The sequence below is a fragment of the Laccaria bicolor genome, genomic scaffold, assembly GCF_000143565.1.
Source record: "Laccaria bicolor S238N-H82 LACBIscaffold_39 genomic scaffold, whole genome shotgun sequence".
Taxonomy (NCBI): Eukaryota; Fungi; Basidiomycota; class Agaricomycetes; order Agaricales; family Hydnangiaceae; genus Laccaria; species Laccaria bicolor.
Window position 1 is genome coordinate 416,415 of NW_001889910.1, and position 14,760 is coordinate 431,174.

The window sequence follows — 14,760 nt, forward strand, 5'->3', positions numbered from 1 at the left end:
GCCGTCACTTTCTCTTGCTGTAAAACGCGTGTGCGTAACTTCGTGTTATCTTGCATCAGCTGCGGAGGGTCAAATTTCAAACCCTATAGGCCTCATACAGTTTCTCTCCTAAGATCGATTGATGGGCAGGCGGCCTCTGGTGTCCATGGAATGACTTGTTCGAATGGCTAACTGTCCATTATTGGAGCGTTTTACAAGTTCTGCGTCCGCACACCCGCATCTGAATGCGAAAGGGGATGCGACTTGCAGGAGGCCTCCCCCGACTCCCTTATGACTCTCAGTGTCAATGAGCATCCGCACAATCTCGCAATCCTTGAGTGGGAGCAGTGGAAGTCAAAAAATTACAAATGTGTCGACCGGAAACAAACATAATAGTGAGCGTACAGAAATTATCGAAGATGTACCGAAGCGGGTTCATGTCGTTTGCTACATACTTTCAAGTCAATCGCGGGTTTCCATAGTAATAATACTGTCCCTTCTATTTTACGATTATGGTCAAACTTCCGATCCCTCGTTGTGTGATCCAGATAGGCTGCCGGGAAGAGTAGTTTTCTGTTCAAAGTGAATACTGAGTGTGGGTTCTGCCAATCGACCCCGAGAACGTTTTCTCCCGTTCAAAACGGCAAGCAATGCGTTGGAATAGCTGTTCGACTCATTCAGTCAATATAAATGTCCATAACTTTGTGACGACTTACAGTCCCCCGAGTATATACATCCTTCAATGAAAGCTATCAGCTCGCGTTTTTCTGCTGTGTAACGCAGCACTTACACCGAAACTTGTTGACGGCCATTCGTCGGAAATTTTACGTAGAATATTAGTTGAACGAGAGCCACGACGAGAGTAACGGCAGCGGTCTCAAGGGCGATGATAATAAGACGATCAAGCAGCCGTTGGGTGGACTTAAGTGAGGACTCTAGCTTTGCCCGTACAAGCTAGGCAGAAGAAATTTTGAGACAAACTGGACCAGGGGGGGGGGGGATTAGACGTACCAGTGTAGTCATAGTTGCCACAATGAAGAAGTCGCAAACAAAGGTTCCTGAGAGCCAGACCTGTAAGTAATGTGAAATTATTGAGCATACGCGACGGTGTCGATAGCTAATCCCAACCTTGGCTGAAAGCTGAACAGGGACCCTTGATCTATTTTGGTTTTGGAATTCGTAACACTTTTGCGGAGCGCATCAACGATCTTGACAAAAACATTGTCGGTAGCGCGCAACATACCAGTACGCCACGGACAATGGAAGCCACAAATTGCATCAAGGCCAGCTACAAACGCGCCTCAGTACACGCAATACAATACGAGGGGGCTCGCACCAATGAGATTAACACGGCAATAGATACGCAGACCTTGGAATCCCTCTTCAGACTCCCAATACGCCTCGTGATTAACTTAGTTTCAGAAGAACGAAGTTCAGCAAAATACACTCACCAGGCGAAGAAAACTTGCACTATGCAAGACTCTGAATGGCAAGCCTAATCTATACGTCGTGAAGTAATGCACAAAAAACCCACCTAACCCCGTGAGGGGAATACTCATGGCTTGAAATACCGAAGAGCCCGAGAAAGCGGTTGACTCTCCCCATCCAGTCACAAGCCCTTTCCAAGCGATAGAAGTGACAGACATTGATCGTATCTGGTCAAGAATGAAAGCAACCCCCACTCAAATTTCGTGTATGTGTGATTGATCAGCAGAGACTAGGGCGCGACATACCGATAGACTTTATAAAAAGAGCGTCGCCTTTGATATCGTAAGCGCCGAAATAGTCGTCTGAACGGAGGTGGTGACGATGTCAATTTGCGAGCACACGACGCGGGGAAAAGAACGCACAGGTTTGTACCATTAATGATCCGGACAAAAACCAGGTGAAGACGCATCCGACGAACTGAGAACGCCAATTAATGATATTGTTTGGAGAGGAATATTTGCAAAAACGAACCAGAGGCGCGGTTCTTTCAACTTCATGAGCGCGACAAGATGTGCAATGGGACTTGAAAACTTACTGAGAAAGATCCTTCCCAGCGCCTATAGCCATTTCTTTCGCAGGAGGTCAATTCTCTTTCTATGGGGGTGTGGGAGGTTGTGGTGCCGAAAGTCTGCACGAGTTTTTGAGCAGATATGCGTTCATTTACCCTAAGGGCTGATGCGGAAAACTTTCCGAGATTTACGGGCTATGTATACATACCGGAACATTCCATCCACCAGTACACACTTGGATCATTGTTGGGTGTTTGAACCCTGGGGTTCCTTTTGTCCGATGACTTCCACTCCTCAACGTCTCCACGAAAAAGAAAAAAAAAAACTTTTGTCGCTGGCGACCTTCAAAAGAGATTTTGCAAGAAGCCGCGAGATAGATTATGAGGAGGGAGAACGACGTGCATAGAACTGTTTGTGTGGTTTCAGTGGTCAAGGTTTGATGCAATTGAGTCTATTCCCAGACTGTGTATGCTGATCATCGCCATGATTGCCGAGGTGTGAGAAGTAAAATCATTTGAAATGGTCACTTGACTAGTCTCGTTCCCATCCGTTGTAAGGGAGTGCGGTCCGCCGGACCGTCGGAGTTACAAAATACACGACAGAACACTCCCTACAACGTCTGGTGCAATTGGTAGGCAAAAACCACCAGTCGAGTCACAACGTGACAGACGGTAACATTTTGGCTGGCGACCTCAATCCGACGCTCAGGTCAAGCTCAGGTTGTCTCTTCTCCTGCTAATCGACTACAGCTATAAACTACGACAGATCGTCATCGGCATCTTAGGTCACAAAGGGCTGAACAGAGGAAAGCTGCCTTCTTGCCCTCCACAACCGTTACCGTGCTGGATAGTCGTGACTTGTTTACATGGACTGTCAGTTAGAAGGTACGTTACACCTGTAATCTCTTGGAAAATGGTCGACTAACAAATTCTCAACCGGTTCTCTGTGTCAAACGGCCTACTCCCCGCACACATGCGAAAAGTCGAACTACATCAACGAGGACGACCCTTCCTTGTCAAGTTTCCTACAAGCATCCCTGTTTTCACGTCTCCAATCTGCCCTACCTCCCAATATTGTCGCAACTGTAAACAACACGACTCCCGAGTCTCTGAAGCATGTTACGGACAACGTCGATTTTGCTGGCATACACTCAAACCTCCTTACAGAATTCCAGCACGTCCAAGGTGTCACATGCGCCCAGTAGCGTTGCCGAAGTTCAGTTCAGTCCGGTTCAGACCCCCTTTGGTCCGAACCTGAACCTGAACCTCCTACAAATTTTCCGAGCCTGAACCGAACCTGAACCGTGCGTTCGGTTCAGGTTCGAACCTTCTGAACCTTGTAATTTTTTTAAATCAATTTTTTTGCCTTTTTTTCGTGTCCAAATGCTTCGAAACTCATGTGTAATCTCTAAAAATCAGTTATTTATGCAATGCCGTGGCACAAACCATGTTTGATAAGCCAAATAGATATTATACAACAGACCCCAACAAGTGCCCGTGTGGGAAAGTGACCTAAAATATGGCCATCAACCATTACCCAGATGAAGGATTGATACTTTACGTTTAAATACTGTAGTTGTAACAGATCACAATAGTTTTGAACAAAAAATTGCAAAAAAAATGTCCAAAACAGAGGGAAAGTAGGCCCCCCAGTGGCTAAAGGTTCAGAGGTTCGGTTCAGTCCGAACCTGTTCTCCAGAAATTTTCTGGAGCCCGAACCTGAACCTGAACTCGAACCGAACTTTGTGTTCGGTTCAGAGGGTTTGGGTTCGAACCGAAGTTCTGGACTGAACTTCGGCAACGCTAGCGCCCAGGCTGAGGAATACGTGCACAAAAGCCACATTTCCCCGCATGAGTGACTGCCGGGTTGCCTGTGTACGCTCCGGTGTCATATCCTCAAACACTGAGCTTCATTGTCTTGATGGCCATTCGCGAAGAGTAGATAGCGTGCATGCATTCGTCGTCCCTCCAGTTATCTCACACAACTTCCTCTGAACCCCACATGTCCCTTCCCTCCGAGCTGGCTACCAGATTATAACATAGCTCACATGTACTTACCATTACACATAGAAATATAGTTTGTAACAGGTCCAATGCTTGTAAACTGTGTTGATATTGCTCCCTACTCTACGCAAACTCTACGTGAAAAGTTGTTACATTTTGTCACGCTGTGACTCGACCATAGGTTCGCCCTACCAATTGCACCAGACGTTGTGGAGAGTGTTCTGCAGTGTGTTTTCACACTCCGACGGTCCGGCGGGCCGCTCACTCTCCACAACGGATGGGCACGAGACTAGATTTCCTTGGGTAAATAAATGTTGGATTGATCATATATACTTCAAGCATGGAGTATAGAGTGCATATGCCAACGCGCACGCAAATTGCTAGTTTTGTTATTCATAATCTCCACTCTCCAAGTAGGGCAGACCCTTCCCATCAGACCCTTACCGTCATCCATCAGACCCTTCCCTCAAAGTCATTCATCATGTGCAAGTCAATCAAAAATCGATGTCAATGATCGTCGTAATGGCGGGTTCCAAGGGTAAGGAGGCATTTCGTAGGCCTCTGCACCAACTCAAAACTCCGCTAGGAAAAGGCTCAGCTCTGCTGAGTCTTTTCCCCTCGAGCCTCGCTCACCATCCATGGCAGCACCGCTTGCCCCTTGAGCTCTGCTCACCAATCATGGCTTCGACACCGATCTCTGACTCAGTGCCAAAGTTTGGCAGATGCTGGGTTAGGAGAAGTCATCGGTGTCGTTTCCATCTCCTGTGCTGGCTCTTTCTCTCAGACCACGTCTACCCAGCACAGGTAAGCGCTCTGTGCTCTCTATCTTATGCGCCGCATACTCACCCAAATGAACAGTGATCTCTACCAAAAGGCTTCGCCTATCGTTTATTATAAACGCACTCCAATCACTTCTCATTTGGTGAGGCATCTATTCTATTGAGCATCGTTCATACTCTTACATCCCCTCTGGCTCAGACTTCGTCAGCCAGATTGTAAGAAGTGTTGTAAAGATTCCCTCCAGCTCAATACTCACTTACTGTGCCTCTCACAGAATCTCTTCAGATTTCTTTGGCCCTCCCTCCACTTCCCTCTTTTCTTTTTGTTTTTTTTCTGTTATATGAACTATATTGTCTTGTACTTGTATCTTATTTGCTCGTGGAAGGGGTCCAAATCGTAACCTGCCGTTTGCTCCCAGCCATCACACAAGCCCTTCACCAGAAAAATTCAATTCCCCATCTGACGACGACACAAACAGCTTAGATAAGGATATTTCAGCTCCTCCAGTACTAGTATCACCGATAAAACGTCGCCAACGTGCTGCAGCACCTGGAATCAATAAACAGAGTGACTTGGAGGTCTGGGAGTTGTCAGATGAGGATATAATTGGTGAGTCCTTTGCATTTTAACTTCAAAAAAGATTGTAAATTCTTTTGTATAGCTGCTGCCAAGACAACGTGGCGTTCTGATGCATATGACCATTATTCAGTCTCCCTCCAGCGTAATTTTGGATCCAAGAGAGAGCCTCTCTCTCTCTTATGTGTTTAGATGCAAGTTACGTCCAGATAAGCATCCTGTGGTTGTTCGGTCACGTTCAAAGACTGCAGAAGGTACTAGTAACATGTTGAAAGGGATGAATGCATGTCTTCAGGCACAGGGGATCTCCAAGATGCAACCAAAGGACGACACTCCTATACCATACTCTGTAGCAGGTCATCGAGCTCTACTTGCACAGCGCTGTGCTACCAGTGCACGTCCATTTAACATGGTCTCTGATCCTGACTATCTGAAGGAGGTCCAAATGCTTCACCCTGGAACTGCAGCTCACAGTCCCAATATGATCAGCCGTGATCTCAATCAAATTTATCTTGACATGTCAATTCATGTCAAGAATTACTTTAAGGTACTGTTTTTTTTTCTTATCCAATAAATTCAAGTTGCTAATGAAGGGACAGTCACTAAACAGTGCTATCCACCTTGTACTTGATGGTTGGACCTCTCCAATTGTCTCATCATATCTTGGGCTTGTTGTGGCTTGGTATCAGAATGGTTCAATTCATCGTGCAATACTGGAATTTATACGGTATGGATAAATAACTTGGTTAGCATCTTAGTTTAAACTGACTCACTTTTTAGCCTCAAACAAAGGCATGATGGAGAGTATTTAGCCCAGGTTGTTTTTGATTGTTTGGAACATTTTGGTCTTACTGAACTGGTGTGCATTTCTTTGATCTCTATTTATCCAATTTCTGATCTTTGGTCAAGCTGTTTTCACTTTGCATGGATAATGCATCAAATTGCGATTCCTTAGCAAGGGTACTTCCTAGAATGATACCAACATTCTGGGGAGAAGATGCTCAGCTTCGCTGTCTGGCTCACATTGTAAATTTGATTGCTAAGGTAATGCTATATATATTTCTCAATATTTTATTAACTCAGCCTCATTTCATTCACAGATATTTATATCCTTCTTTTTCAAAAAACCAAAGCGAAAGAAGAGTGTCAAAGTTGCTGCAAGTACAAAGAATGTGGGTGCAGGATTTCGTCGAGCAGGAGAGGTCGAGGATTTTAGTGAAGGAGAGGAAATTGTTATTGAACAGGGTGATGATTCAGAGGATGAGGAGGAGATTGCAGTCATTGAAGAGGCAGATGTTGAGGAAGATGAAGCAGAGAATGATGAGGGGCAAACGGTACACAATGAAAAGGTGGCAAAGACATTGAGAGAGAAGGCAATTCAGCAAATGGCAGCCAATGGGATTATCATTGACTCAGGAGAAGAAAAAGTAGCTCTTCAGATTTTTCCAAAGGTGAGTTTCATTTCCACCTCCTATGCAGTTTTTAATATCATGCAGGTTGCTGGCCTTGCTCGCCGTGTTCATGATAATGCTGTTCTGAAAGAGAAGTTTGAGAGGTTGGTTTCAGCAGATGAAGAGTTACATGGCCAGCGAAGGGCACTCACCCGACGAGTTACAACTCGGTGGAATTATGATCTTGCATGCTTGGATGCTCATTTCTATTTCCACGACATTATTGAGCAACTTACAGCTGTATCATCGAATGGACTACAAGCATATCATTTAACAGAAGAACAATGGGAAATTGCTTCTGATGTGCAAGAGGTTCTCCTGGTATGTTTTATTTAGTATTCAAGATTGAAATCTAAATATTCCACTTTACCAGCTTTTTAGTGACATTACAAAAATCTTCTCAGTTGCAGAAACACCACTTGTTGTGGATGTTCTCCCAACTCTAGAAACCTTACGTGAAGGGCTGATTGCTGCAAGAGATGATCAGGAGAACAACCCTGCCAATGTTGTCCGGGTTGCTTGTCATGCTGCAGTTCTTCTTGTTGATAAGTATTCTGCCTTTTCTGGAGCCTGTGATATTTACATAGTCGCCATTGGTAAGAATCCAGCTTGATCTCTACATTTATTTCTTATATATTTACCAGTGATGTGTCCTGATCACAAACTCAAATGGTTTCAAGACCATGGTCGTGACCTCCAACAAATCAAGTCCATAAAAAGTATAGTATGTGATTACTGGGACAGTGTATATGCAGGTGAAGAGGAGAATGAGCTGAGAGAGGAGGAAAACAAGGTAATTGGTAAAAATATCTTGGAAATCCTGTTATTGAATTGAATTTTTAGCCAAAGCGATCACGATATGCACCAAAAGAAAATCAGTTTGTTAAGGACCACATTCAAACTTACCTTGATGAACCCAGGGTAGCAACGGAAACAATCAAGGAAATGGGAGGTTATATGATGTACTGGCACAATGCATCACAGTCCCGACCACGACTCTCACGAATGGGTTCTGATTTCTGCTCAGCCCCAGGTGAGCACCATTATTCACACTCATTTTCCTTTATTTTCAACAATTGTTGCAGCTACTTCTGTGGATGCAGAGCAAGCATTCTCCACTGGTCGCCGCCAGATCAATTTCACCCAGCACAATATCAACTCTCAAACATTCAGAGCAGAAATCCCCCCTCTACCCAGGCTTCAATAAAGTTACAAAAATGATTGAAAAAAAGATGGACAATGATTTCTTTTCCTCTTGAATAGCTTTTTGTAACACTTTATGTCACCAAAATTATTCTTTCAATACCTCTACCTAAATATCAAGTTTCAGAGTGGCCCAGGCATGCTAATACACACCCCAAAACACACTCTGTGATCAAGGCTCAGTCACATCAGCATTATATGAGGGGAAAGACCTCAAATTACGATATATGGATAACTTTAGTTTTAATGTACTCAATTTAGATAATATATGAATAAATTTTGTTTGAATATGAATTCTTCTGAATTTTCGCTTCATAATGCAATTTTTTTTGTAAAGAACGGATGAGAAATGAATGAGATACACCCATTTATATAACTGAAGCTATGTCCTCAGCCACTCAGGCCGTTTTACCCACGGATATATCTGTACTGTGCCTTATCTGATCCGTGGGTGGGAAAATCCGTGGATCGGGTACAGTTAATACCTGGGTGTATCCATGACAGTCCCTAGTGCAGAGATGGTAAGTACACAATCTCCTGTCTATTTGCTTTATATTATGATACTTCTGCTCTACCAACACTGTCCAGTCACATTATGCTGTTCAAAAAATTAGTCAAAAAGAAATTCAAAATTCTTTTTCAGCCACTGTGCAAAGTTGAAGAATGGTGAAGAAAACTTAAGCAGTTAAGATTGAAGAAAGTAATTTGATTCTCTTCACCACAAATCTGCAGCACTCCTCATGCTGAATAAAACAGCAAAAAAAGCTACTTTTAAACTAGAATGCCTTTAGTATCATTGAAATTCTGGGGGTAAGTTATTGTAAGTCCTGTAATAATTACAAGCACTCAGAAGGGAATAAATCTTCTGGTACATTTGCAAATCACTGCTTTTCCCAGGTGTTATACTTTGAATGAGGTATTTTTTACTTACTCTGCAAACATGAGGGGCTAAAAGACATGACTGTAGTGGAGAATCAGCATCAGCAAGAAAGGACATTCAGCAGTTCATCAATTAATTCATGGAATACAAGAAAATATGTAGAGTGAACATCCTAGTAGGAGTTTAAAACATATGTATACCCATAGTCCTTAAACTTGCAGTAAGGATATTCAAAAGATTTTCTCAGCTACCTTACCACCATTCTGAAAATTTTCGAAGTCTACAAATGGAACTATGAGATGAAACAAATTCCAATACATTTTTTACTAATCCTTTGACATGGATTGAACCTCTTATAGTTGGATAAATTGCAACAGGCTGAAAGCTGGGTAACATCAGTAAAAAACAATTCAGAAGGTTAAGTACCATGATACAGAGCTGACAAACAAATTTCCAAACTAAATAGGCAGGAAATTGTGTACTCATCATCACTGATGCACTCTCAGAACTGTTGTTTTTCAGTAGATGCTTGACATATACAAGCCATGGTAGGTAATTATCGTGGGAAGACAGTATTTTGTAATAGTTATGTCCGTCACGCAACTCAGGAGGTGGACAAACAACGGTGTTTGCCATGAAAATGAAGCTGGTCACTCCCTGTTGCCATATGGGACAATACAATGGGCTGGAACCAAGGGTAGCATTGGCAGGAACTATATGGCAGAATCTATATAGAATGGCACAATGTTTTTAGCCTTTTGATGGCTGAGTAAGGCTGACTCAGCTGAGTCAGCAATGACAAATCTTATATAATCACTCTGAACCTCACATCTTTAGACCTCATCTACCCTCCTCAACTCCAGGTAAATATTTCTCTGTATTTTATACATATTTTAAAATGCTCTCTTGCTTGAGAGGCCAGTTTGTAGGCACATACATAGAGGTGTAAATTCTATTTCTGTACAAACTTTCTTACATTGCCTGCTCTTTGTGGTTGAATCTATCAACTCTGCTCTACAGTCAGAAAATATTTATCATTGGGTGGGTCACCTATCACAATTTTATAGTTGGTTGATCTAATCACTTAGTTCTGTAATCTATCCATCATCATGTTTGGGTTTCTGTTTTCTTCCCCTCTTGCATGTGCAATATTTAATTTCAATTCACTCCAGGGAGAGCTTGGGAATGTTACTCTAAACATCCCTGCCTATAATCTTTGGAGGCTTATTATCACATCTGAGAGTATGTTAGCTGGGTTTGTTGTTTTATGTCAGAATTTTATCCCTTCACCCCAGCTCTTCATTGGCGAAGTGTAATGCCAATGTGGATATGTGCACCTCTCAAAGCTATATATTGAAGTATTCTATCTAATTCAATATGTGACTGGAAATTCAAAGATTAGTATTTTTGTAACTCAGTAAGTTGCTCATAGTTTTATTATTGAAGATTCTCAACAGGCCTGGAGTTATATAGATTTAATAAAATGTATAAATCAGAGAGTTAAAAATCTTCCAGATAAAATGGGGACTTAGGGAGCTGATTTGGGAGAGGACATAGGAAGTTCCACAAATATAAGTGAAGATTTAGTCAATTTATTCCATGGAGATGAGAAACCCAGGAAGAAATAATCTAATTTCTCAAAACTACTAGAAGTCTATAGTTTCTGGCCCAATAGGATTTTGGGAAAGCTGAGGAGGTAAGGGAAGGTCATGTTAGAAATATATTTATTGTATGTGTTGGTGTCTTATAGCATGACAAGAGAGGGTTCGCAGTACAAAAATATGAGAAACATTGGGGCATGGTAGAGCAGTAAGAGATGTTAAATCGGAAGTAGTACCATTTATAAAGATATGTAATAAATATTCAACACTCTGTTTAATGGGTAGTCAGAACCAATTTGAATTTGCAAGATGGTATGTCAAAAAACTGGAGTTAGAGTGCCTGCCCCCAGCATGCTATGACCCATGTTGTAGGAGCAGCCAATTTATTGGCTATGTGGAAGCAGGGTTTGGGGCCCAACACACTGCACTGTGGACTTGGCACATACAGATATCAGAAAAATTGCCACTGTGATGCAAATTTTATCATATATGTAGATGTACCAGTAATTTACACCAACATATAAAGATTAGAATAAAAAATGTACATGGGGATTGGGATGAAACATGCATACTGGAACTGGGATTGAAGATGTGTACCGGGGGGTCCAGGGGGCTTGCCCCCAGTGAGCCGTGACCTGTGGTGAAGGAACAGCCGAGCGCTGTGCCACAGGCGCAGGTCTTAGGCTCGTTTTGATCTCCGACACATGCATTCCATCAATGAGAATTCAATTTCCGCTACTGGGATCTGCCAAATCTCATTTCTCTTGCTCAGGAATCAATGATATCTCAGCCATCAAGCTGTTCAAAGACAGTAAAGATGGTTTTTAGTAGGGATAAACTTGCAGGTGAACCTCCAAACTAATAATAATGATAACAGACAGTCATTGACTTGCAAGTCTTTGCAACATGATGCATAAGCGAGACAGACTCGATGTTATCATCCACATTGATACTTATGCTAAAAAAAAAAACCATGCTCCTCAAATGCTCCGTTAAATTTTCTCATGTTTGGAAATAGATTCTGAAGGCTTTGCCCTGTGACAAAAGCAACGACTTGAGCATTAAAACAAGTCAATGAAGATTTCTTCAGTCCTTTTTTATAGTGGATGCTATGAATGGCAGACAGTTTGTTTGGAATATAAAAATCCAGAAAATAACCTCAATATCTCCCTAAATCTCATAATTCTGATTAAGCCATCAATGGACAGTTAGACTTAGTATAAGAATTGTTCTTATCTACAAAGCGCCAGCCTCTAAAGCCTCAAAATAGGGATGACATAAATACATATATTCTGGTGCTGTTCTGTGTCAGATATATAAGGTCCTCGACCATGCAAGTTTTGCCAATTTTTTTGATCTCCAGTGGAGCTTGATATTTTGTATTCCCATTCACTGGCAGTTGACCAGGAGTCACAAATATGCTCTGTTTTGGTTTTTATTTTCTGAGAAGGCTCCAAAAAATTCTATAGATCCAAGAATGTCAAATTTGAAGGAAACTAATCAGCCATATAATATATCTCTACCTTGTCTCTATGTGCGGAACCTACAACAATGCTGTCATAGTGCTGAGGTTTTGTTCGCTGACCCTGACTGTTATCCTCTAATTCCACTCTTTTTACAATCCTTTCCATATTATTTCTTGTGATTACTCTACTTGCATTTTTGTATCAAATCTGCACTATATATAATATCTCAAGCATCATCAAGTCCTGGGGAGTGAACATTATCTAAGGATAATTCTAATCAGAAACCCCATTTTCAGTGAAAACTCTGGGGTCTCTCTGTGTCTGTTTGAAACCTGGCCTCAGTCAGCTGAAGGACATTGTTTGGTTATGCTTGCAGAATCCCATGTCAGACATGAATCCAGCTGTGCCGAACACCTGCCGTGTGCCACTACAAAGCCTTTCGATATCTACTCAGCAATGTTCAAGCTTGAGTGCTTGAGTTCCCATCCCACCCTGTTACAATACCCACTGTACATCTGCCCAACAACAATCTTCAAACTTTCCAGTCATACATGATGTTCTGCCTGCCCATGGGCCATTAATCCCTTGCCCGGAGTCCATGTAATTAGAATCACCTCTGAGTCATAATGCATTCAATGTGTTAGATACTGGTCAAAATCATATGAACCTTCAGTGCTGCGAGCTCTAGTGCAATGTAGGATGGGATGAAGGTAAACCTCACCGTTCCGGCAGCAAGTGGCCCACTGCCGAGGAAGGCTGGACCTCAAATATGTTGATCATCAGCTATCAGCCTTCGCTGTAACCCAGGTTTCTATGCAACCAATTTAGGATCCCTTAGGTCTCACGAAGGAGGGAGGGTTTCCAAATAGTTTTATCCATTATCTAATGGTAGCCATTACAAACCAATCACAAATGGTCCCAAAATAGTCTTGAGAAGCGATTGGATCAATCACGAATTCAAATCCTGCCATATACAGTTGAGTGCAAAAAGAATGAAGGTTGGTTCATTTTTCTGGTTCTTTCTAAGAATCTATTGTACCTCAAATGTATTTGTGTATTCTTTTACATTATGTAGTTGTGTTACACTTCCCTTGGTATGGACTAATTTCAGTGAAAGCTGGAGCCTTGAGAAGGTTTTTATTCTGGAGGCCATTTTTGGCATCTGAAAAAAAAAAATGTGCTAACTGGGGAGGTAGCCAGAACATACCTCTGGTCAACCTGAATGAGCCTATCAAAGAATTAGTTAAAAATACTGAGTGGTTATGCTTGTAGAGCCTCCAGAAAATGGTCATTTTGTGCTATTTTAGTCATTTTTGGCCTGTTTTAGACAAAACAAGCCATTTTCCAAAGCCTCTACAGACCTAACCGCTCAGTATTTTTGACTGATTCTTTGATAGGCTCATTCAGGTTGACCAGAGGTATGTTCTGGCTACCTCCCCAGTTAGCGCATATTTTTTTTTTCAGATGCCAAAAATGGCCTCCAGAATAAAAACCTTCTCAAGGCTCCAGCTTTCACTGAAATTAGTCCATACCAAGGGAAGTGTAACACAAATACATTTGAGGTACAATAGATTCTTAGAAAGAACCAGAAAAATGAACCAACCTTCATTCTTTTTGCACTCAACTGTAGCTCCTGCCTACCTTACAAGGGGTGAACAACCAAGCATCTGGTGAAATCAACCATACCCATGACCCCTGTGTGAAATATTACATGAGCAGCCCTTGGTCACATTCCATCACACTACTCTTATCAGTACTTGATCAAGTGCGTAGTCATTGTAATCTAAGTTCTCCCTCACTCCATCTCCTCTTTCCTGAAAGTTCTACAATGCTCACCGTAGGGGCTCCCTCCCTCTTCAGATCTTCCTTTATCTCCTTGATACCATCACTGTCTGGAAGCCCAAACATATCCCAGTTGTTTAGCATAGTGGCCACTCCAATCTTCAGAAAGGATTCTTCCCTTTGCAAGATGAACATGGTGACCATCATCGCCCCTGGAATTTTGGGTAAGATGGTACTATTTGGATTAAATATTCCCTCCAGAAAGTGTTTGCCAAGCAGGTGATATGTTGCATTGTATTTCCAGATAGTTCATGGCTTGTAATCTGGCAGCCCCTTGCTTCTTCAAATCCTGAGGCATGCTTCACTATGTCTGTGTCTATAATAGGAGCAGGAATTGGCAGTGATAGTTAAAGTAATATCGGAACCACATAGATCACACTCAATATGGTGTGTGCCATTCCCATTGATGGTTGTCATCATGTTTGGAGCACCAGGTAGCTTAATATTTTTTTGGGACTCTGAGAGGTTGGTGACCTTTGGTCATTTTGGACTCTGTGTGATAACCGTTGGCAAGTGGGGGGTCAGAAAGGTAAAAAGATATTGTTCTGGAGATACTGTATACTACTGCAGTCTCTTTTACATCTACAAGGGGTCTACCAAGGGTCCACAGCTGAACACACAACAAGTGTGTTGTGGACGTGTTTGTTAGATCAGTGGCACGCCAAGTTGAGTGTGACAGCCATTTTCGGAAAGCATGTGAGAGTTCTCATGGGGGTCATGGGTATGGTTGATAGGTTAACTGTCACTCTTTGATCACAAGATCAATGGGAAGTAGATAAGTTAACTGTAGCAAAATCAAATGACAGGGAATTCATGGATACAAATAACCTGTTTGTGCATAAAACTTGCAAGGGTGTGCTTCTCTTTGGATCATGAAAATGTTGACCATATCTCTTGGCCAAATACTTTGATCCAAAGCTTCAGACTTGATCAGAAATAAGCCAAAGCACCCAAGCAAGTTTTGAGCATCTGGACAGCCAGA

General features: G+C 42.2%; 3 protein-coding genes across 3 annotated transcripts; 2 read left to right on the forward strand and 1 right to left on the reverse strand.

The window, feature by feature from the left end:
• Nucleotides 1-495: 495 nt before the first annotated feature.
• LACBIDRAFT_332245 (uncharacterized protein) lies at nucleotides 496-2,220 on the reverse strand (the record flags this gene model as incomplete). Its single annotated transcript, XM_001886728.1, has 11 exons — nucleotides 496-643; nucleotides 696-716; nucleotides 770-933; nucleotides 991-1,050; nucleotides 1,223-1,267; nucleotides 1,431-1,479; nucleotides 1,514-1,634; nucleotides 1,713-1,769; nucleotides 1,830-1,884; nucleotides 2,003-2,095; nucleotides 2,185-2,220. 11 exons carry the CDS (start codon nucleotides 2,218-2,220, stop codon nucleotides 496-498), a joined length of 849 nt encoding a protein of 282 aa, XP_001886763.1.
• Nucleotides 2,221-2,841: 621 nt separating this feature from the next.
• Nucleotides 2,842-3,180, forward strand: LACBIDRAFT_308318 (uncharacterized protein; the record flags this gene model as incomplete). The annotated part of the gene is made up of 2 exons (XM_001886637.1): nucleotides 2,842-2,860; nucleotides 3,008-3,180. The coding sequence occupies 2 exons, from the start codon at nucleotides 2,842-2,844 to the stop codon at nucleotides 3,178-3,180; spliced, it is 192 nt and encodes a 63-aa protein (XP_001886672.1).
• Nucleotides 3,181-8,486: 5,306 nt separating this feature from the next.
• On the forward strand, nucleotides 8,487-10,942 carry LACBIDRAFT_332247 (uncharacterized protein; the record flags this gene model as incomplete). The annotated part of the gene is made up of 11 exons (XM_001886638.1): nucleotides 8,487-8,510; nucleotides 8,770-8,799; nucleotides 9,229-9,267; nucleotides 9,422-9,566; nucleotides 9,707-9,732; nucleotides 9,890-9,910; nucleotides 10,272-10,286; nucleotides 10,545-10,565; nucleotides 10,620-10,678; nucleotides 10,756-10,782; nucleotides 10,843-10,942. The coding sequence occupies 11 exons, from the start codon at nucleotides 8,487-8,489 to the stop codon at nucleotides 10,940-10,942; spliced, it is 507 nt and encodes a 168-aa protein (XP_001886673.1).
• Nucleotides 10,943-14,760: the final 3,818 nt, after the last annotated feature.